Source organism: Petaurus breviceps, unplaced genomic scaffold, assembly GCF_028583685.1.
Source record: "Petaurus breviceps papuanus isolate PSGF00001 unplaced genomic scaffold, PetGlider_PUasm1.0 90434, whole genome shotgun sequence".
Lineage (NCBI taxonomy): Eukaryota > Metazoa > Chordata > Mammalia > Diprotodontia > Petauridae > Petaurus > Petaurus breviceps.
Genome location: NW_027187251.1, coordinates 957,109 through 980,834, shown reverse-complemented (window position 1 = coordinate 980,834; position 23,726 = coordinate 957,109). Strand labels below are relative to the sequence as shown.

General features: G+C 36.6%; 2 protein-coding genes across 4 annotated transcripts in view; one reads left to right on the top strand and one right to left on the bottom strand.

Annotated features, from left to right (window-relative positions):
• Positions 1 to 17,223, top strand: part of PPP2R5A (protein phosphatase 2 regulatory subunit B'alpha) — an 84,635-nt gene extending 67,412 nt beyond the window's left edge. For all 3 annotated transcript variants that reach the window (XM_069108757.1, XM_069108755.1, XM_069108756.1), the window contains exons 6-13: positions 395 to 454; positions 3,145 to 3,253; positions 3,838 to 3,891; positions 8,366 to 8,416; positions 8,702 to 8,821; positions 8,915 to 9,042; positions 10,369 to 10,470; positions 15,942 to 17,223. In XM_069108757.1, coding sequence (XP_068964858.1) covers positions 395 to 454; positions 3,145 to 3,253; positions 3,838 to 3,891; positions 8,366 to 8,416; positions 8,702 to 8,821; positions 8,915 to 9,042; positions 10,369 to 10,470; positions 15,942 to 16,077 — 760 coding nt within the window. In that variant the 3' untranslated portion in view covers positions 16,078 to 17,223. The remainder of the gene's footprint in view (positions 1 to 394; positions 455 to 3,144; positions 3,254 to 3,837; positions 3,892 to 8,365; positions 8,417 to 8,701; positions 8,822 to 8,914; positions 9,043 to 10,368; positions 10,471 to 15,941) is intronic.
• A 3,331-nt stretch (positions 17,224 to 20,554) lies between these two features.
• PACC1 (proton activated chloride channel 1) overlaps positions 20,555 to 23,726 on the bottom strand; it is a 37,744-nt gene continuing 34,572 nt past the window's right edge. Inside the window, 1 exon segment of the mRNA XM_069108754.1 lies at positions 20,555 to 21,380. Coding sequence (XP_068964855.1) covers positions 21,219 to 21,380 — 162 coding nt within the window. The 3' untranslated portion in view covers positions 20,555 to 21,218.

Here is a 23,726-nt window from a genome sequence, read left to right as displayed (position 1 = left end):
AAATTGATTTGACAAAACCTATCCTTCCTCCTCACTGTTGAGTGAGGTAGAATATTTCAATTAAAATGTTCTTCTAAAGCTAACATGATTCTTTTAATGAGTCATGATAAAAGTAGACGATTTAAGAGGAAGTTAGGCATTCCTTGACCAAATCAGGAATTCCTTCACATTTAAGATTGGAAGGAATTTGAATTTGAATATTCTTTGATAGTAAGAGCAGCACTGGTTCACCCACTGATCTTAAATGATGTCACTTAACACAAAACATATTTGTTTTAACTGATTGTATTTGGTGAGAGATTGATTTCTTGCCTCCTACTCTCTTTTGTCTTTTAGTTTGACTTTGCTGATTTACTTGTCTAACAGTACCTCCCTTTTAATTATTAAAATGCAGGTTTATATATGAAACAGAGCATTTTAATGGTGTTGCTGAACTTCTTGAGATATTAGGAAGGTAGGTCACTTTTTGATAAATTTTATTAGTAGATCTCAAATACTTTTTGCATTATGATTTTGAGTTGAATTAGGGGGATAATTTAATGCTTCATGTTTGAAAATATGGCACACAATGTTTTTTAGTTGAAACCATATAGTATCACAGGAGGTCAGACACTTGAAATATAGCCATGTAAGAAAATCTGTTACAGAGTTAGATGTCGTGCTTTTCAGGTTGTGGCATGTTTCCTGCATGAGCCCTCTAAACTGCCAGACTCCTTCCTATATATATACCTTTATTTAATTTGGAGTTGAGGGCATATGGAGAGAAGGGATTAAAATGAACTATAGAGAATATTGATGGAGATTTTTACAATTAAGTTGTATTTTTAAAAATTTAACATCCTGGGGCAGCTAGGTGGCACAGTAAATAGAGCACTGGCCCTGGAGTCAGGAGGAACTGAGTTCAAATCCAGCCTCAGACACTTGACACACTTATTAGTTGTGTGACATTAGGCAAGTCACTTAACTCCAATTGCCCTTCCTTTCCCCCTGCAAAAAGCATAAAAAAAATTAACATCTCTTTTCTCTTCCCACATCCTTGTCCCATTGGTGACAAAAAAAAATCCTTGTAACAAATAAGCATAATCTAACAAAACAAATTCCCTCTTTGACTATGTCCAAAAACATATCTCCTTTTGCAACTACTAATAAAGATATATTAAAAACCTATATTAATCCATCTTTCTTACAGGGATATTGGAGAACCTAAAGTCATAAATTTAAGTACCTTACCCTATTCTCATTACATAAATATTGTAACTCTTCTCATTGGGGGATTTTAATATGTTTGGAGATAGTTTGTAAGTAAAAGTACTCAGAGCAAAGAAAGAAGAAGAGGACCCATATGTACAAAAATAAATATAGCAGCTCTTTTTGTGGTGGTGAAGAATTGGAAACTGAGGGAGTACTCATCAAGTGGGGAATGGCTTGGAATACTTTTGTAAGAAATTGTGAAGGAGGCCCTTTCAGAATAACCTGGGAAGACTTGTATAAACTGATAAAGAATAAAATGAGCAGAACTAGGAGGACAATTTATATAATAACAATAATATTTTTTAATTCAGTTTTATTTTCAGTTCCAAATTATCTCCCTCTTCCTTTACCCTTCCCTCAGCCATTAAGAAGGAAAGAAAACCAGAAACCATTAGAAATACATATAGTCAAACAAACAAATTACCAAATTAGAGGGGAGAGAGAGAGATAGAGATTATGCTTTAGTCTGTACTTCAGGTACATCACTTCTCTGTCTGGAAGTGAATAGTGTGATTCATTGATTCATATTAAATCCTTTAGAATTAGGATTTATCTTTGTGCTACTTAGGATTCCTATGTCTTTCAGAGTTGTTGATCTTTACAGTATTGTTATTATATAAATTCATGCAAGTCTTCCTAGGTTTTCTGAAATCATCCCTTTTATTTCTTACAGCACAATAATATTCCATAACATTCATATGACATAACTTACTCAATCATTCCCCAATTGATGAGTACAATCTGTTTCCAATTCTTTGACACCACTAAAAGAACAGCTCTAACTATATATATATATTTTTTTTTTGCTTTTTGGAGGGCAATTGGGGTTAAGTGACTTGCCCAAAGTCACACAGCTAGTAAATGTGTCAGGTGTCTGAGGCCGGATTTGAACTCAGGTCCTCCTGACTCCAGAGCTGGTGCTCTATTTCACTGTGCCACCTAGCTGCCCCGGCTATAAATATTTTTATGCATATGGGTCCCTTTTCTTGTGTCTCTTTTTGGGTAGTAGGGTCGCAGTATCATTGGTTCAAAGGTATACGCAATTTAATAGCATTTTGGGTATAATTCCAAAATGCTTTCCAGAATGGCTGGACCAGTTCACAGATCCACTGACAGTGTATTACAATGCCTATTTTCCCACAGCCCCTTTAGCATTTATTTCCCCTCTTTGTCAACTTTTTATCAATGAAGGATTGCAAAGACAAACAACTTTGAACTACTCAAACACAAGGAGTCTGGACTCCTATGAAACATGCTACCCACCTACTGATAAGAAGCAATTTGTAGATGAGACATTTCTTTTTTGATGTGGCCAATGTGGCAGTTTGTTTTGCTTGACTATATGTGTTTGTAATAGGGATTTTGTTTTTCTTGCTTTCTCAGTAGTGGAGGGAGAAGGAGGGAGGAAGATGAGAGGAAAAGAAGATGGATTTTCTTTTGAAAAAAAAATTTAGCTAAAAAGAAAATAAATACTTTGGCATTTGGGGTCATACTGCAAAGTGAAGGAGAACTAACCCTACCTATTTATTTCTGAAGAAAAAAAAATTTTATCCAAGTAGAAATTAGGTTAGTAGTTGTCCTGAAAGTTTAAGAAAAGGAAATTGTGTGTAGAGTATGTACATATGTGACCTTGGGTAAGTCATTTCATTTCTTTGACCCTCATTTTCCTCATCTGTTAAATGAAAGTGATGTATATTAGACGATAATTTTGAGTCCCAATCATCTGAACATTACTAAATGATGACTTAAAGGGAAAGAAAGTAATAACTGTATTTTTAAGTTAATTTAGCAATCTATAGACTTAGAATAAGTCATCTGGGAATATGTGGATCAATACTTTCACCACACATAAACAATGACAGAGTAATTGTATTTACTGCTTATATTTTTCAGTATTATCAACGGTTTTGCCCTGCCTCTGAAAGCAGAACATAAACAGTTTCTAATGAAGGTTTTAATTCCTATGCACACTGCTAAAGGATTGTCTTTGTTTCATGCTCAGGTAGGTTCAGAAAAAAATTTGAATGAGTTTATATAAAGTCCAACGTGGATAAAAGAGAAGTGAGGAATATTAAGTATATTTAGCTAGCTAGCTTTTGTAGATTGCCCTATAGTATATACCCATGCATATTATATCATACAGAATATAGCTTCTCAGGTCTCTTCCAGCTAAAACATAGAAACTGGATAAGTGTGTTTATTTAAACACATTTGGAAATCAAAGTTCTTGTCTCATTAAAATGACCTCTAAAATTGTGATATTGGCTTAATACGAAATGAATTTTAAAGTCTTGTATTTGCCTCTTTTTTGTATGTTATTCTGTTGTCACAGACAGTAATTCAATATTTTCTGTATAATATGAAGATAATATATTTTTATATATTAATGAAAATGAATCTTTGGAAATAGTACAAAACTCTTCTATTTTAAGTTGAAAAATTAAGTAGCTAGTTGTGTTAGAAGTTTGTATATATCAGGGTAAAGTAACATCTGTTAAGCATAATTTCTAGTTATTCATGCTCTAAAACTACATCATTAAATATTTCTGCACAATAATATTCATATAATTATCACTTGTGTTTTAGCTAGCCTATTGTGTTGTACAGTTCCTGGAGAAAGACATAACACTAACAGAACCAGTAAGTGTTTCGCTTATTTTTATGTGTTCAGTTATTATAGAAATTATAGAAATGGTATGTGGTGCTAGTAATGCACATGAAACTTAACTGTTCTGGAAAGTTGTATGTAAAGTTAAAGACCTTCCAAAAAGTAGAATGAATAATGAAAATGTAGATGTTTAAAAATAAGGCACTTTAGATAACTAGATCAAGTGATTGTGATATGGTATAATAGAAACTAGTGAAATTAAGAGTTGTAAAAGACTTGCTAAGTCAGTTATTTTCTAAATAGCTTTTAAAATGTGGCATTTTTCCCTACATTGATAATCAGAGCCCAAGATTCAAGTTAATTCATTAGAGGCAAAAGCATTTCTTTTTCCTTTATGAAGATAGTATTGTCCTATTTCAAATTGTAAATTAAACAGTATATACTAAGAAATCTAACTGCTTGCCACTAAAATGAAACTAATGCAGATTGATGGTAGAATAAAGGTCATGGGATTTTGCTATATTACTAAATAAAAAAAATTAATTTTGATTCAAGAGATATGTAAATGACATGAAGTAGAGAAATAGGCAAATGTAAATGTAAACCTTATATTTTTAACTCTGTGAACCCACTTAACCTTTAAGAGGCCAAGACTGGTATTTGATATCCAAAAATACTTTAGATAGAGAGTTTATGGAAAATAACAAAGTATTTGAAATACTAGAATTTCCCTATGTAATATGTTTTTTGGAGATATTTTTTGAAATGCATTTTTTTTAAAAAAAAAGCACTGAGTATTATTACTTTAACACTATCACTATAAAGCAACAGGAATAATTTCTCTACTACCCCCACCAATTTTTTTTTTTAGCTTAGAATTCCTCTTGGAGACAGTTAAAAGCACTTTTAAAAATGACAGGCCATGTGTGACCTTGGGCAATTCACTTAACCCCAATTGCCCTGCCTTCCCCCCTGCCAAAAAAAAAAAATGACAGGTCAGAATAAAAATATTACCAAATACACTTAAGTCCACATAATCTAAACAAGATGAATTTAAATAAAACTCAACAACCAGCTCTGAGGCTTATGCCTTACCCGGATCCACAGGAGCCCTCACTAGAATTCACAGTAAGAAAACCTTTTAAATAGCTATTCACCCACTCATGCATAGTCAATCATCTTTGTGCCGTATTAGTAGTAAAGAAAGCTGATTTTATTTAATATGTGTAAAACGTATTGGGGTGGGTGGGTGGGGGGAATGGGGTAGGATTTTGTTTGTTCTTAATGTGTTTTAAAAATACTTAATATTTACAAGGAGGGCTGCCATCTGTAGTCACAGGCTTTAATTAGGTTTCCTTCCTTGAAATTTGTAGCAAGCATCTGTATAAATTTAAATCTTGGTTTCCTTGTCAAAATTTAAAAATCCATTGTCAGTTGTAAAATAGAGCCTTTGAAAAAAGACCCCACACTTTTGGTGCCTGTTCTAAAAACCCATTATTTGCAGGACTTGGATAGTATTTGGACACAATTTGTACAGAAATCTCAGAATCTGAATTAGAGAGGACCTCAGGAACCATCCATTTGGAACCTAAGCTTAACTAAGAATCTCAAACCTAACCCAACTAAAGTCCAGTGAAAAGGTACCACCTCTTTCTTAAGGCAGCCATTCTGCTTTTGGACAGCTTGGCCAGGAAATTTTCCTTTTAACAGGGCCCAAAATCATCTTTTCTACAATATCAGCCCCTCTGGAACCAAGGAGAACAAATTAAATCCTTATACATGAGAGCCCTTCAAATACATGAAGATAGATTTGTGTTCACACCCTTGGGCAATCCCCAAGCCTTTTCTACTCCGTGATATTAAAAATTCTTTGATTCCTTCAATCAATTCTCATGGCAAAGCTTCAAGGCCTTCTATCATCAGTTTAGCTTTCCTGGAAGCTTTCCAGCTTATCAGCATCCTTCCTAAAAGGAAACAGGTGTTTACCTGTTTTAAACAGCATAACTTCCCTTCCCAAAATATGGTTCAAGGTAATACCAAATAGTAACTTCTAGAGATATTGGAATTTGGATACAATATTGGGTAGTAGATGAGAAGAAAAAATAGTTTCTGTGCCCTCCTCCACATGTAGTCATAAAATTTTGTTTTAAATAGAGGGTTTTAGGCCTACTTAATAGGCCTAAATACTATTTAATAGTTTATGCAATTCCATTCCCCTTTCCCATTAAGGAAAATGGTTTTCTGGTCTAAAAATGCCAGGAAGGCCACAATCATTTATTTTACTCTAAGTAGATTTCAGAGTTTGTCTAAGGGCATAATCCTATTGTTTTTATACCTGAGCATTTCTGAATTAATTCAAATGATGAAAAATATCCCAATTGTAAGCTTTTCCTTGATGCATAAAAACATTTGTGATTTTGCCTTAGTCTTATTATCTGTCTGTCTTAGCCTGTTGGTTAATACCTATTTCTTTAAGAAGATCTACTTCATAGATGCTAGTGTGAAATAATATTGTCATCAGAGCCTACATAGATAGGTCTATCACAGTCACTTTAAAGAAAAGCAAGCTGAAACTTTAAGTTACTTTCATGGGTTTTTTTCCTATACATTTCATATGAACTTAAAACTAGAAGGGCGCATAATAGGTCATTTAACCTAGCTTGTTTTGTGGTGGTACTCCAGATTTCCTAAAGAAAATTGTTTTCTATCTCCAGGAAGTGTGATTTCATAACCTCTATCTGTAGGCTGTCCTGTTGTCTTAACAACCCCTAAGGCAAAGTTTTTGAGTATACATTTTCTCACAATTTAAACTCTTTTTTTCAAATTATATCTTCTGGAATTATAAAATTCTATTTTCCCTCATTCTTTTATAATTTTTCACATGCCTGAAGACTTTAGGTTGTCCCTCACAGTCTTTAGTCTGAAATTATATACCATTTTCTATGCTTAATGACTCATAATATCTGAGTGTTACACAAACTTGACTTTAATAGGTAAATGAGATACACTGAGAAAGTTAGAAAGTATCACCACAAGAGTTTTATGAATCAAAATCTCATTGGCTCTAAAATATGTATGAATCTTCTGATAGATTGAAAAAACACATTCTTATTTATGTTTAATTTAAAATATATATATATATTTTATGCATTTGTTCTTCATTAAATATATATTAGTTTGTTTCAAAGTGAAGTTCCATTTATTTTTACACACTGCAACAAACATTTATTAACTTGCTTACTGTATATAGATCACTGAACTAGATGCCTCTCCTCTTGAAGTTTAAAACTGATTTATGGGAAGGAAATACAACGTATATAAACAGCAATAATATTTCTAAATCATTCTAACTAATTAAAAATTATTTTGTTGTATATAAAGAAATAAAGGCACATTATCCTGTTTTCCAGTTATGTTTATAAAGTCTTCAAATTTATATCATGTGCTTAATGAAGCTATATCTAATAGTAGTTGATTACATGGCCTGTTTGTGTAAATTAAAACTTGAGAAATGACTCCTTGGTACAACATTATGAAACTTGGGGGAGAGGTATATACAAAGTCATGAAAGAAAACCATGGTCTGGTTTACTACAATAACTGAAACCCACCCACCCCACACCACCAAATCTCCCAAATCCATTACAAGTCAGGAAATATGAAAGTCAGCACAGAATAATTTATTAAATTTAATCCTTGGTAAAGAGTTTTAAGATTTTAAGGAAAATTACACAAAAGGCAGCATATTAATGTTATGTGAAATTAATATTATGTGAATTGCTAATAAATCTAGATACTTGCTTTCAATTAATTTTGAACCAAAAAAATAAGAATGAAGTATGGTGCTGTCATAAACATTTGTATTTGAAATTGAACTAATTAGAATTTTTTTTTCTTAAAATTAATCTTGACTTCTATAATCTGTTTATTAGGGTCATGGTGATATTTTTTTAGAAAGGAAAGATGTGACATAACTGAGATATCTCTTTAACTGAGATATGCTTATTCATCATAAGCATTTATCTGATCACCATTATAGTAGCACGCTTGGTTACAAGAAAGGTAGTGTGGTATAGTAGAAGAGAAAGTGGAATGTTGGAGTCAGAAAGTCTTGGTTTAATTTTATAGTTTGCTGTTTATTTACTTGGGGAGAATACTTAATCTCTTGAGTTTTTCTTCATCTGTAAAATAGGAGTAATAATAGCTGCCCTACCAAGTTTACAGAATTATTCAGAGTACATTAAATGTGATTATATATATTTATATCTATATATATGTATAAGCCTGCTAGCTGCAAATACTAGCTGCAATATACTAGCTGCAAAATAAGCCTACTAGCTGCAAATAAAAAGTGCTATCATTAGATTTAATTCCCTAAGTATATTTAAAAAAATTTTTTATGGTTAATTGGTACTAATATGTCATTATACCATTTAGAAGCTTAATTACATTAGGTTAATTTAAAAAAGCAAATTTTGCCTGCTATTAAAAGTTTTCTTTTTCTTAGGTGATCAGAGGATTGCTGAAATTTTGGCCAAAAACATGCAGTCAGAAGGAGGTAAATCTTAGAAAATATATTTCAACCTCAATAAAATTTGTGTTTATTTTAACAAAAAGCATCCATTTCCCCCTCTTAATAGTTGTATCTTCTCATTAGCTAGTCTTGGATTAGTTTCAGTACTTCATAAAAATATCTATTTAGGATTTGTATTTCTATACCCCTCTATTTGGACATAAAATTTAAACTTTTTTTTTCTGTATTTGATAGGTGAAGGCTGTCAGTGGTATGATTTCCAACTGCCAGTGTATGTTTTATCATATATATTTTTTCTTTTTCTTATAGGTGATGTTTTTAGGAGAAATTGAAGAAATCTTAGATGTAATAGAGCCAACACAGTTCAAGAAAATAGAAGAGCCTCTCTTTAAGCAGATATCCAAGTGTGTGTCAAGTTCTCATTTCCAGGTTTGGTAGCCTATTTTCAATGAATCTATTTCATTTAAAAATTGGTCCTTTTTGTTTTCTTCTTCTTCTAACCTTGCCACATATCTGTTTCAGGTTGCAGAAAGGGCATTGTACTTCTGGAATAATGAATATATTCTTAGTTTGATTGAGGAAAATATTGATAAAATTCTTCCAATCATGTTTGCCAGTTTATACAAAATTTCCAAAGAACACTGGAATCCGTATGTATTTCTTTTTATACTTTTTCTCATTCAGCCTTTAAATTTTACCTAAAACCTAATCAAATTTGGTAGTCCTCTAACCACAGCCTATCCTAGTCATTCTTTTCATCCCCTTGCAACTCATCTTTGTAAAACTTTGGATATTATTATGTGTGTCTGTTTTTAATATGTTTTGGTCATCATTCTAGTTACAATTATAATCTCCATGAGGGCAGGGATTATCTCTTACTTTCTAAGATCGCAGGATCATGGATTTAATAGTGAAAGGAGATTATTTAGTCCAACCTCTTAATTTTCCAGATGAGGAAACTGAGGCCATATTAAAGGATTTGCCATGTCTAAGGTCACTCAGCTAGTAATAAGCAGAGCTAGGATTTGAAACCAGATGATCTGAGGGAAGAAGCATGATAATAGTAGAAAGATCCCTGGAGTTTAAGTCAGACACTGACTCTACCATTGATTACCTGTAAAACTCTGGGCAAGTCATTTCATCTGAGTCTCAGTCCCCTCATCTCTGAAATTGGGATTTTAGGTCCAAGAGACTGGATGAGATGACATATGAGGTCACGTACAACTCTTTAGTTTATGATCCCCTAACTCCAAATCCAACATTCTCTCCACTGTATTTAGTAGGTATTCAATAAATCTTCAAGCTTGATGAATGGACCCATGGTTTCTTTGTTGAGGGTGCTTATCTCTTCAAAGTGATAACAAAGTTTTATTTTATTTTATCTTTTGCTTTTTGAGAAGGGAGTGCAGGGCAATTGGGGTTAAGTGACTTGCCCAAGGTCACATGGCTAGTAAGTGTTTATTGTCTGAGGCCAGATTTGAACTCAGGTCCTCCTGACTCCAAGGGGCCAGTGCTGTATTCACTGTGCTACCTAGCCACCCCCAATGAAGTTTTATTAATCTGTTCAAAGCACAGGGTAGATAGAGCAGAAAACCATAATCACTGTGAATTGATTTTATGTAGGCCTACCTCTTATTCTAGAAGCAATACTATCTTAGTATCAAAGCTAAATTCTGGGCACATGTAAGTCATTAAAGGTCCCAGGATTGACATTAGGTCTCTTGTTTATTGTATAGTAAACTTCTTGATTGCTGTAACCCTTGCAATGCTGTTGCTTTCTTCTTGTTGACTGCCTTGTGGGTCAGAATGATAGAATTCGAAAATGTTAGAGCTAGGGGGGCACTTTTCACCCCTTCCACTTTTATTCCTGAAAGTCAGTGTTTCAAACAGAGTCAATCATAGAGCAGAAACGAAAATAACCATGCTTAACCAAATGAGCTCTCAACACCAGTAACATCTGAATTCTTTTGTTCTAGGACCATTGTAGCACTGGTATACAATGTGTTGAAAACGTTAATGGAGATGAATGGCAAGCTTTTTGATGATCTTACGAGTTCATACAAAGCTGAAAGACAAAGGTATTTATTATTTTAAATTATTTGAGTGTCCATAGTCAGTGGTCCCAGGTAGTTCATGTTGAAAATATCCATGTGCTATTTATTTGATCCTGACCAAATGAGTAATGACTTCAAGAAGATATATCTTAGAGTATTTATGGAAAAGTTTAGTTGCATTTTGAACTTTACTCTAAATAAAAACTATTCAAACAGCACCCACAAATCATCTTCCCATGTGCTATCTCTTTTTAATGGATTTATACCAAGCAGAAATTGCAAAATAATGTCATATCTTGGAAGAGATTTTATATAACTTCAGTGGTATAGGTCATCATTTCTCCAGACTAATTTGGCCACAGAACACTTGGGTTTAAAATACAAAATGGAGTAAGCACCCCCCCCCCTTTTTTTTCTACTTTGTATAAGGAAATGCTTGTTTTCTTCGATATTTACTAAGTTTAGAATTTGAAAAAAAAAAACAACATAAAAATAAAAAATCTGGTGAACCCATAAATGCCAGTTCAGGAATACTGTACAATATGGTATTTTCCAAGGATAGAGGGGTCTGTGGAAGAATTCTGGTCCAAAGTAGAGGAAACAAGGCCTATTTTTTTTTTTAAAGCAGTTGGGGTTAAGTAATTTGCTCAAGGTTACACGGCCAGTTATTTCTGGGTGTGGTGCTAAGTACCTGAGCCCAGATTCAATCCCAGGTCATCCGAACACTGGGGCCGGTGCTCTCACTCACTGTGCTACCTGGCCACCCCAAGGCCTATTTTCTAACCCCAAAATTGCCACAAGCAATATTTTTTATGCAGATATAACATTATTGTTTTTGGAAGAAAGACTAACATTGACTAGCATTGAATGTTCTCGTGGAATACCTTTTCACATTGTACAGAACATTATGGTTTTATGAAACAGGCATAGATTAATACTGGTAACCAGCAATAATTTCTTTTATATACATTGTCCAAATCTTCCATTCACCTAATACTGACCATAAACTTTAGAAAATTTCATTGGTCTGATATATACAGTTAAATAAAATGTGTCCAAAAAACTAGTATCCATCTATACTTTCCTATTGATGATATATTTTTATAATTTTTTCCTCAATTACATGTTAAACAATTTTTAACATTAATCAAAAACAAAAGTTTTGAGTTCCAAATTCTATCCCTCCCTGCTCCCTGAGAGACAGTAAGCAGTCTAGCATAGGGTATACATGTGCAGTCATGTAAAACATTTCCATATTAGTTATGTTGTACAAGAAAATTCAAGAAAGGAAGGGAAATGAAAGGAGAAAAAAGTGAAAAATAATATATTTCAGTTTGCATTCAGACAACATCAATTCTTTCTCTAGAAACAGCATGTTTCATGATGATTACTTTTTAAAATGGTGTTTGTTTTCATTGACCCTTAGAATTTCAGTTGGAAGACGCTTTAGATATCATTTAATACAATTTCTATCTTAGCAGGAGTTACTTTTACAACATCTCTAGGAAATGGTCATCCAGCATCCACCTACAAGTTTCCACAATTGGAGGCAGCCTAACCCACTTGAGGGCAGTTCTAATTGTTAAGACATTTTTCTTCATACCAAGCTGGCATTTGCTTCTCTTCTAGTTAACCTCAATGGGACTTCTGCCCCCCGGGCAAGCAAGACAAGCCTGCTCCTACTCCAGGGGATAGATTGCACTTGGGCAGCTTGAAGATGATGCTGTTCAGTTCAGGCATATCTGAGTCTTCTTTGGGGTTTTTCTTGGCAAAGATACTAGATTGGTTTGTCATTTTCTTCTTCAGTTCATTTTACAGATGAGGAAGCTGAGGCAAATGGTTAAGTGGCTTGTCCAGGGTCATACAGCTTAGAAAGTGTCTGCGTTGGTATTTGAACTCAGGAAAATGTCTTACTGATTGCAGGCCTGGTGCTCTGTGCACTGTGGCGCCACCTAGCTGCCCCTACTTGATGGTACCTAAGCCCTTTAAGTCCTCTCTTCCCCAAGCTAAGAATCATCAGTACCTTGAACTGGTGCTTGTATGGCCTGCTTTCTTGTCCCTTTTCTGTCAATGATGCCTGTCTCTGAAAATGCAGCCACTTGTGAATGTTCTTCCTAAAATAAGGGAACTGAAAGAGCACTTGTGTTCAGTGGAAGTGTGAGCTGCCAGAGTAGTAGTATAGAATGAGAATATTTCTTATTCTGGAGCCTCTGCTTCTAGTAATACAACCTAACTTGACTGCCATGTGTCATTGCTGACCCATGTTGAGTTTCTCTGATCTGTTAAAACCTCCAGGTCTTTCCTATGTAACCCAGTGATTTGCCAAGTATCTTGTATGTTTTAAAACTAGGTGTATATTTATGTTTATGAAATATCATTTTACAAAATCTCTCCCATTTTAACCTAAAATCTTTGGGGATTTTGATTTTTGTCATCCAGTATGCTAGCTCTTTTCCTAAGCTTTAGGTAATCTTGAGATTTGTTAAGCTCATGTGCTATCAGCCAAGTTATTTATGAAAAGGTTGAACTGTGAACATGCTCAAGGAGGCAGCTCCTTGAAGCATTTCACTAGAAAACCTCCTTTCAGATCGACATTGATCCATTAATCACAACACCAGGTCTTGTCATTAATCTCTCTTGGCCTTGGCATTCCCTTGATCTACCAAGTCTAGTAACATCATTGCCTTTTTTAAAGGATTCATTTGGCATGATATAAAATCATAGCTTTAGGCTTGAAGAAATTTTAGCTCAACCTAGTCTAACTCTAATTTTATGAATGAGGAAACTGAGACACAAATTAAGTAATGTGTTTTCAATGAACCCATAGTGGGGTATTTTTTTCACAATTTAATATTTTTCCCCCAATTGCATGTAAAAACAATTTTTAACATTCATTTTTTAAAATTTTGAGTTCCAAATTCTCTTCCTCCTTCCCATACTGGCTCTTAATGATCACCTCTTTCTTCAGGGCTTACAAACTATCCCTTCTAGAATTTTGATAGGAATCAGTTAGACTCGTGATAATTTAAAGAAACTATTTCTCCTCCTTCCTCAGTTGCAGTAACTTTATATTTTCTTCATTCAAAAAATAATTTATTTTTAGCATTCTTTTAAAAAATTTTGAGTTGCAAATTCTCTCTCCTTACCACCCCTCCCCCACCCAACAAGAAGGCAAGCAATATATCAATCATACAGTCATGTAAAAACATTTCCACACTAGCAAAAACAAAACAAGAAAAATAAAATGAAAAAAGTATGCTTTAGTCTTTACTCATACTTCATTAGTTTACTTTCTTGAAGCAGATAACATTTTTCTTCATGGGTCATTTGGAATTGTCTTGGATCATTGTCTTGATCAGAATACCTAATTCTTTCATAGTTGATCATTGTTATGATATCCCTCTTACCATGTACGAAGTTGCCCTGGTTCTATTTATGTCATTTTGCATCAGTTCATACAAGTCTTCCCGTGTTCTGAAAGTATTCTGCTCATCATTTCTTATAACACAATGATATTCAATCATAATCATATACCACAATTTGTTCAACCATTCCCCAGTTAGTAGGTATCCTCTCAATTTCCAATTCTTTGCCATCACAAAAAGAACCTGCTATAAATATTTTTGTACATATAAATCCTCTTCCCTTTTCTTCAAGCTCTTTGGGATATAGACCTAGTAGTAATATTGTTGGGTCAAGGGGTATGCACAGTTTTATAGCCCTTTGGGCATTAGTTCTCTAATCATTAGTGATTTTGAGCATTTTTTTCATATGACTATTAATTATTTTGCTTTCTTCTTCTGAAAACTGGCTGTTCATATCCTTTGATCATTACAATAACTTACTTTCTAAGATTTTTCAGAGATCACCAAATTCAGCAATCACATCTAAATCTTTTGATTTAAGATCATTGAGAGTAGCTTTTACTATATACTCCTTTATGTTGCCTTTCATTTCTCTGTGAACTATTTTTGTTGTCCTTCCAAGCATGAAAAACATTATTATTCTTAGTAGGAAAAACAGACACAAAACTAGGTATTTTGAGTATTTTTGCATTATTTTAATCTTCCATTATCAATGATCTATCTACTCCCAGTAGCTGTCCAGTCTTTTCTTTGATCTTTCTCTTTCCCTTACCATAACTTCCAGAAAAGCACTTTTCATTTTGAGTTTTGACCTTCCTGACATTCTTATAAGACCATCCCACTGTTTTCATTTTTATTTCTGACTCCCTTACCTTGCACCCATCTTTTCCACGTCTTTTAGAATCCTAGGTTGGTCCCTAAGCTCCCTTTAGAAGCACATCAATCTCTTTAGACAGTTCCCCCATTTGTTCTTTTTGTGTTATGTCATCAGGATTTTGTTACTCAGAGTGGACCCATCCTTCTCTACCTGACATCTTCCCAGGCACTGTGATCATCCTGCCTCTGTTTTTTTGTGATTTAAAAAATAAAAACTTTTCCATCATCTAGGAGGTTACAAATATGATTATACCCAACATTTCCTTATTGTTAGTGACTCTAGGACAGCATGCTTACTTTTATTCTCATTATTTCTGCTTTGGCACCTAACGTCTCCTTATTGATCAGAAGCACCAGAATGAGACCTCCTCCCCTTCATTGCTTCCCTCGCCTTCTGAAGCTTGAAATTATCAGCAAGGCAAATCATGTCTCCATTGCTTTCCTTTTTTTTTTTCTAAGTGGAAAAAGAGACCTAGATGATGTCCAGATAGTTAAAGCTTTCCCATCATTACTACTGGCCTTATTGTATTTGTTTTTCATTCATCTTTTGGATCATCTTCCATTTCTTCCTTCCAAATGGATGTTCTATAATATCCCTCACACCACAAGGTTGCTTCTGTTTCTCTTATCATCTGTGCTTTCTGTCATACTTGATGGGGATATTTTTGCTTGTGAACTGTTCTTGCACAGTTATTTGTAATTGATTTCACAAATCAAAGTTATTAATAAAGACAATATTTTGAAGTCTGCACCATTCTTTATTGGGAAGTTGGAACTCACATATGTCATTGGCTCTTAGTCAACCAGTCAACAAGCATTTATCAAATGCCTGCTACTGGGGTTACAAAGAAAGTAAAAAATGACCCCTGTGTTCAAGAAGCTAACACTAGCAGTCTAATGGGAACGACAGCATACAACTATATACAAACAAGTTATAGATGGGATAGATTGGTCAGTAGGTACATAGTAGATGAGCATTTCCTATGTAGAAAAGACAGTAAAGTCTCACAAGCCTCCAAATCTTCGTTTTAGGGCTATAAAAATAAGGGGAGGAGTACACATACTGGTTTGTGGCTTGAGATGAGGCAGATGCATTTTATTTGGGAAATAATAGGAATCAAATGCTTTCTCAAGGATGGATTACTGAGTGTGGATGAGGTCTGTTCTCCTCGTTAGTTTTACGATGCATGGTATGTTTCTCTTAGCAGTGGTCTAAGCACTAATGATTGCAATTGTTTTCCATCTTTTCTGCAGAGAGAAAAAAAAGGAATTGGAACGTGAAGAATTATGGAAAAAATTGGAGGAGCTAAAGTTAAAGAAAGCTTTGACTGAAAAGCATAACAGTACTCACAGTGTGCACAATGCGCTCAACAGTACAAGTGCCAAATAAAAGAAATGATGACGACTTCTGCTTGAAAGGCAGACTTTTTGTATACACTTTTTTGAAATATGTAAAAATTTACAAAGGAAAAACCTCAACAGTATAATGTAATTAAAAGGCCAATTTTTTTTTCTGGCATCTGTAAATGAAAAATTTGTGGACTCAACATAGCCATATGTTACATCATGACCACAGTATATTGTAACTTTTTTGTCTAATCATTGATTTATTGTGTTACTTCTGAGGTTTCCCAGAAATGAATGAATTTTTATTATACATGATATGAGTGAGATAATTATGGGAGTGGTGAGAATTATGACTTGAATTTTTTTTTGATTGTGTTGCATTGCACATAGATGTAGTAGTCTGCTCTGTACATTTTTTAAATGTGCTTTTCACATTGCTGCACACCTTGGTTAAGTTCTAGGAAAGGCATTATTTCCTAAAATAAAACTAAGGTACAATCCTTCCTTTCCTTTTTCCTTCCAGTAACACAAAGGGAGGAATAGCCTAGCTTGCCCTTTTACCTTTTGTCCTTAAAGATATTACTGTATTCTGGAATTTGAGTGAAAAGCTTAAAATTTCCAGAAAAAAAAATTGTGATATTTTTAAAGCACAAGTTAGAAATAAAAGCTGGGAAAATAAACCAAAATTCTCCAGAATGTTCCTCATGGTCAGCTGGAGAACATCCCCCTTTACCTGCCATCCCATTAATGACATTCACTAGTCAGCAGGCAGCTTCATAGAAGAGTGATGATGACATGATCTCTGACATTACCTCTCATTCATTCCTCCTCTTCCCTTCCCCCATGAGCACAGGGCTGAAGGTAGGGCCTCTGGAGCCCTTCCTCCATCCCTCTCTCCATCTTCCTCTTCCCCCCACTGATGGAGGCTTTGGGTCACTCAGTGTGGGGATGCAGAGCTCTAATGATCACTGCCCGGCTTTATTTAAAAGAAATGCAGTACGCTTCCTGAATAGAAGACTCAAGAAACTGATTCTAGGGGGCCTTGTACATTTTTATGTGATCCGATATTTCTCACATCTTTTGTTATCAGAGTACCATTCCAATCTCTTGCAGTTGCATAGAAAGCTGTTTTGTAATGGAAGATCTTCACTGAGGGATTGAGCAGCATTCAATAAAGTCTATGTTTGTAGTTTGCTGTGTTATTTTTGTCTTCTGACCAGCAGGCTCTAGAAATATCGCCGATGGAATTATCCAGCAAGGTTTACTTGGTAGAATAACTGGACACCAGTAAGAAGCCTGGGGTAAAAGAAATGACGCAACCCGTAGGTATATATGCTGTTTACCAAAACACCAAGGTGGGCACCAAGGGTAAGTGTTAGCGCCAGTTGTCAGCAGCTGTCAGCCGGAGCTTACTCTGGTGGATTGATTTGTAGGAAATTTAAAAATCCTACATTGGTGGGGCAGCTATGTGGTGCAGTGAATAGAGCACTGGCCTTGGAGTCAGGAGGACCTGAGTTCAAATTGGTCCTCAGACCCTTAACACTTACTAGCCGTGTGACCTTGGACAAGTCACTTAACCCCAATTGCCCTGCCTTCCCCCCAAAAAACAAAACAAAACAAAAAAATCCTACATTGGCCTCCCCAGTACACCACATGGCCCACATGAACTTAGAGGATGCAAACTAATTCGAAAATTAGTCTTTACAGAATAGACGCAGGAACATACAACGTAGTACAAACCATTGCTCTCCTGTTAGCACAGATTATTTTTGGAAGAAGTCAGATTTTTTTGGAGTTAATTGCCTCAGCTATCCATTCTCTTGCCAGAAAGAGTTCACAAGTCTGTGAACCCAGGTGATCCAGAGGAAGAGGGTGCCAGGCCTGGAGTTAGGAAGACGAATTCAAACATGGCCTCAAGCACTTATTTGCCCTGTGACCCTGGGCAAGTCACATCACTTCTGTTGCTTCATTTTCCGCAACTGCAAAATGGGGATAATAATAGCACCTACTCTTCAGGGTAGTTGTGAGAATCAAATGAGATAATCGTTGTATAGTGCTTTTAATACAGCGCCTGGCGCCCAGTGTTTAGTAGCTAATCGGTGCTTAGTAGCTGTCGTTTCCGTTTTGATGTTTTGGTAACTATACTTCTGTATAACTGGTTTTCCTCTTAATCCTATGTATTTTATTTTACTCATTTAAAAGGCAGTAGCTAGGTGATACTATGGATAAAGCACAGGACGTAGAGGCAGGAGGACCCAAGTTCACATCCACTCACCCTCATTTTAGTCGTGTGATCCTGGGCAAGTCACTTAACCTCCGTCTGCCTTAGATTACTTCATTGTAAAACAGGGACAGTCATAGACCTTACCTCACAGGGATATCTGAGGATTAAATGCCATAGTATTTGTAAAGCACTCGGCACAGTGCGTGGCCCATAAAGATGCTTAACAAATACTTGTTTCCTTTTTGCTAAAACATTCCAAGAAAGAGTTCAGCACCCAAAAAAGGCTGAGAACCCCTTTTCCCATAAAAGTAGCCACCCTTTCTTTGTGGATTTCCCTCGGGTGCCTTTTCTTGGGAAGCAGCCTCCATTGATGTATTCTTGACTGTGGCAGACATCCTCCCCTAGAGTCTGCTCATTAGCCTAGAACAGGGTCTTCCCAAATTCCCATTCTCTCATTTGAATCCCACCCGCATCCCTTATGGGTCTGTGATCCTAGGCAAGTAACTTCTCTGAATCTCTCTTTTTCACAGTTTAGCAGTGTCTGGCACAGACAGTGCTGTCATCATCTGCTGTATAATTAAATATCTCTTCCCTTCTCCTCTACTCTTCCCAATCTGTAAACTAGGAATAATAAAAATACGTCACTGCCTGCTTGTTGTGAGGGGAGGGCTCTTTGTAAACTTTTAAAATGACCTTACTCAAAGTGCTTTAACTAAGGATACCAATTTAAGCCAGCCGGCACTAACTGTACTGACAGCAAGATTCAATGAGCAACTCCCAACCAAGAAGAGTGGGTGAAGGAGAATGGGCCCGCAGCGGCAGCTGCCTTCCAAGAGAAGGAGGGGCAGGCCGGCAGCCTCATCCTTCTGCCTGTTGGGAGGCTCCCTTTCTATTTTAGGGTAAGTAATAGGAGTACTTTTTTTTTCCACTTGAAGAGTGGGACTGTAGTATAGGCTTTGGCTTGGCTATGTAGCTAATTGTTTTAACAGTATTTTTCTTTAAATAACTAAATATGCTTATACTTTTCTGATTCCTCCAAAGTTTATTCTGTTAAAAATACATTTTAAAAGGTCTCCGTGAACTTTATATGATATAGGCAACACAGTTCAGGGTGGCCTTCGAAGCATGTTTTTATTAAGTGTTAAGCAACACTAAAGTGACCCGTCATCTTTAAAGGGTATTTATTTCTAAAATACCTCTGATGAGGCTACTTTTAGTACTATTAATGTAAGCGTTCACAAGTGTTTTTGAAATAAATTTTATGCTTGGCTCTGTATTTGCCCTGGAACAAGATGTTGGAAGAAAGAATCACTGGGATTGTTTTCTCATGCTTTTGTGAAGGAGGAAAATTGCAAGGGATAGTTTCTTTTGGATGGGCTTCCTTAGAAGCAGAATTCTTGCTTCCCTGATGTGCCTCAGTTACCAACCTGGACCCCACCACCATCTGAAGAGCAGTAGCCCAGTGAAAACTTTGAGACTGTTGTTCTCGTTTGGTCTGCGATTTTTTATACAACTGGAAGAGACATCAAGAAATCCCCCAGGTGTTGTCTGCCTGTTTGTAAAGTTCATTTCCCTTTGGCACCAGGGCAGCAGGTGGCACAGTGGATAGACTACTCTGCCCAGAGTCAGGAAGTCAAATTCATCCTCAGATACTTACCAGCAGGGTGACCCTAGGCAAGTCACTTAACCTCTGTCTGCCTCAGTCTCCTCAGCTGTAAAATGAGGATCAGGTATTTGTAAAGTATTGCCCACAGGACCTGACACATAGTAGGTGCCATTAAATGCTTATCGCCTCAGTCTCCTCAGCTGTAAAATGAGGATCAGGTATTTGTAAAGTATTGCACACAGGACCTGGCACATAGTAGGTGCCATTAAATGCTTATCGCCTTTCCCTACTAAGTACTGAGACCCATCCTAAGAGAACAGGAGCGTTCAAAGTCACAGACCTGACCAATGAGGGGCATCTTAAGAGTTAGTACAGTTCACTCCTGGAGCCCTGCCGTTTCTCTTGGGTGCCCCTCTCCCCTTCTCATGTCCCTTTCCTCTTGACTGCAGCTGAACTGAACACCGGATCATTCTGGAAGTGAGGGTAAAGTGTTAACTGGTTCTCTCTTCCTCATCAGCCTAGAAATTCTGACACCCGAAGGAACAGTTTTGGCAAATGTATTTAGCCTAAAAAGCCTGTTCCATCCCCCTTCCCACCCCCCACCCCCCACACCTGTCCTCATGTGTCAGACAGAACTTGTTGGTTCAAGCTTTTGTGTGGTTATTGACATATAACACTCAGACAATTAAGTGAAGGGCCACTCAGGAGACATTTAATCACTCATTTCAAGTAGCTTTAAAAGATGTTATGTTACTTTATGCTCCACATGAAAAAGCTTGTCAGCTGCCAACAGTCTCATGTCGATGGGACTTGTACTGCAGGACAGTGCATAGACTCGGGTGGGTGCCAGACCCCGAGCTCTCCCATCTGCTGCCCTGGTGGATGCAAGGAAAAGTCTGATTTCCTCGGAGCACCAGAACCATCTTCACCTGGCAGTCCCTTTAAGCAGCTGTGTTCGTTCCATCAGACCATAGAGGAATGTTGCAGTGTATCTCAAACACAGAGAAAGACGTATCACAGCACTCTTACACAGTCGATTGGTCATTTGTCAAGCTTCCTGATCTCCCACCCCTAATTTGCATGTTGACCCAATTTTTTAAATGGTTCATTAATAACTTAAACACTTAAATAACTTCAGGAGTTGCAGTTGGACCTGTCCTGAGCTCCGGTCAGCCTCTTCTTGGGCCAAGTCAGGAGGGTCATTTTTCCAAACCGTCACTTTTCAGCATGACAAATCCCCATTCAGGCAAATGCAGAATTAGTGGTGCAACCGGCTTTGTGCAGCTTGGGTGTTAGCATCCGTCAAGTTTACAGTTCTAACCCAGGGTATAAATAATGTCCCACACAGGTGCATTCAGCTGATGTGGTTGGTTGCTTGGCCCTTCCTTCTCAGGTATCGTTTTCGGATTTTGATCATCCACTTCACACTTAGTTTGGCAAACTCTGCTGCCTTGAATAATGCTAAGAAGGCCCCACATAGAAGAGCAATTGTATTCCAAGGGTTGGCAGTGATGATCTGAAAAAAATAGAAATTTGTTTAGTTGTTTTTCACTGTGACCAGCTCTTTGTGACTCCATTTGGGGTTTTCTGGGCAGAGACACTGGAGTGGTTTGCCATTTCCTTCTCCAGCTCATTTTGCAGATGAGGAAATGGAGGTAAACAGGGTTAAGTGACTTGTCCAGGGTCATACAGCTAGTATCTGAGGCCACATTTGAACTCAGGCCCACACATAGATTTTAACTTAGGTATTCCTGATGCCAGGCCTGGCACCTTATCTACTGTACCACCTAGCTGCCCCTAATGTAAGATTAATTAAAATTTTTAGTTTAGTTCTACAATACTTGGTATGTCCCATTAAGTAAGGGCCTCTGTGTGAATACTTTGCTGAAAACAGTACCAGTCCAATAAGCTAAAATCACCATTCTTATCTTTTACCTTTGCATTTTTCTCTTGGTGTGTCTCCTCTCAACATTCTGCAACTCAAACTTGACATTTTGGCCATGATGGTCACTGATATTGTTAGACTCTGTCGGCCTTACATATTCCTGTCTCCAAGCTTTTTACTTAGGCCATGTCCCTCACTTAGAATGTCCTCTCCTTCTTAGCTTCTCCAGAGCCTTGCCCATCCTTCAAGGTCGAGATCAGGGATGGGGAACCTGCAGCCTCAAGGCCACATGTGGCCCCCTAGGTTTTCAGGTGTGGCCCTTTGACTGAATCCAAACTTACCCTTAATAAAATGTTTTGTTGTATAAAACTTGGAATCGGTCAAAGGGCCATACCCAAGGACCTAGAGGGCCACACGTTCCTTACCCTTAGCCTAGCTCAAATACTGTCCCCTCCACGGAGACTTTCCCTTACCTATGTCTCTTTCAAACTCCTACTCTGTAGCTCTAATTAAACTGTGTACTTCTGGAACTTTTTGTATGCTGTCTTGCACAGTGCTGGAGTACCTGTATTGTTCTGTCTCTGCACAGACCCTATATATACACAGTCTTTGACAGCAGTGGTGGTTCTAATATAAAGCATGGCAAATACACAGAAGCACCTACTTTCACTCTGGGAGTACGTCCATGATACGTGGTGCTTGCTGGAGCTCACACCCTTGAAACTTACCCACTGAAGATATCCCTGAGAGAGCCCTTAGCTACCACATCAAGTGACTCAATTGTAAACCAGCTCTGCCTTTGAGGTGTAGTGTCATGAGGTCAATCGGGGGGAAATTGAGGGGGGGGTGGTTAGAGCCTTTTGTAAAGCTGGCCCATGACTCAGGCTCAACATTTTTGAGCTTGGAGTAAAATTGTATTATACAGTGTATCCTAAAAGTCTTAGTTGAAGCTTAAAAAACTTCAGAAGTGTAAATGGTATAAATTTTTAAAAATTTGACAAATCATCTAAAGTTTTAAGATATTAATATTTCTTAGTAAACTCTACCACAAATTTGTGCTGTATGTAGTTCTGGTTGATTTTTTAACTTTCATCAGCTGCTGCTCAGTGACTGAAAAGATTGCATTTGTAATCATGACCATTGAGAGGGGGAGCTAGGTGGCCCAGTGGATTGAACACTGACCCTGGGGTCAGAAGTACCTGAGTTCAAATCTGGCTTCAGATACTTGACACTTATTAGCTACATGTGACCCTGGGCAAGTCACTTAACTGATTACAACTATAGTAAGACTTTTGGGACACCTTATTTTAAAAAAAAAAAACAATGGTAAAGCTGCCTCTTACTGTAAGAAATAGGACTGATTTTTTTTTTGGAGGGGGGGAAGACAAGGCAATTGGGGATGAGTGACTTGCCTAAGGTCAAACAGCTAGTGTGTCAAGTGTCTGAGGTCAAATTTGAACTCAGATCCTCCCGATTCCAGGACAAGCTCTATTCACTGCACCACCTAGCTGCCCCTAAAACTGATTTTTAAAAATAAATTTTAGTCTGAATAACGACTACAACTTAGTGAGACTTGATATGATTAATAAGTTTCTTTTAAATTTGGAATAATACTTGGTGCAATAGCTCACCTTATATGATCCAACCAATTTTCATTTTCCCCTTAAGCTAGTATTTGGAAGAAATCATCTCAGTCCACAATACTTTTGCTTAAATTTTAAAGTCATTTGAATGAGGCATGGAACTACTACTTTTTAAAATTTGGTTAACAGGATGAATCAAGATCACTAGGAGTAAATCTGATAATCAGCATTTCTTCTCTATGAAGGGTAGTGTGGCATCATGAATAAAGAATCAGTTTTTCTCTAGGAAGACCAGTTTATAAGTTCTGCCTTGGACACATAGGGCTGTGTGACCCTGGCAAGTCATTTTACCCTAAGTGTACTAGGCAACACTTGGATAAGACTATAAGCTATC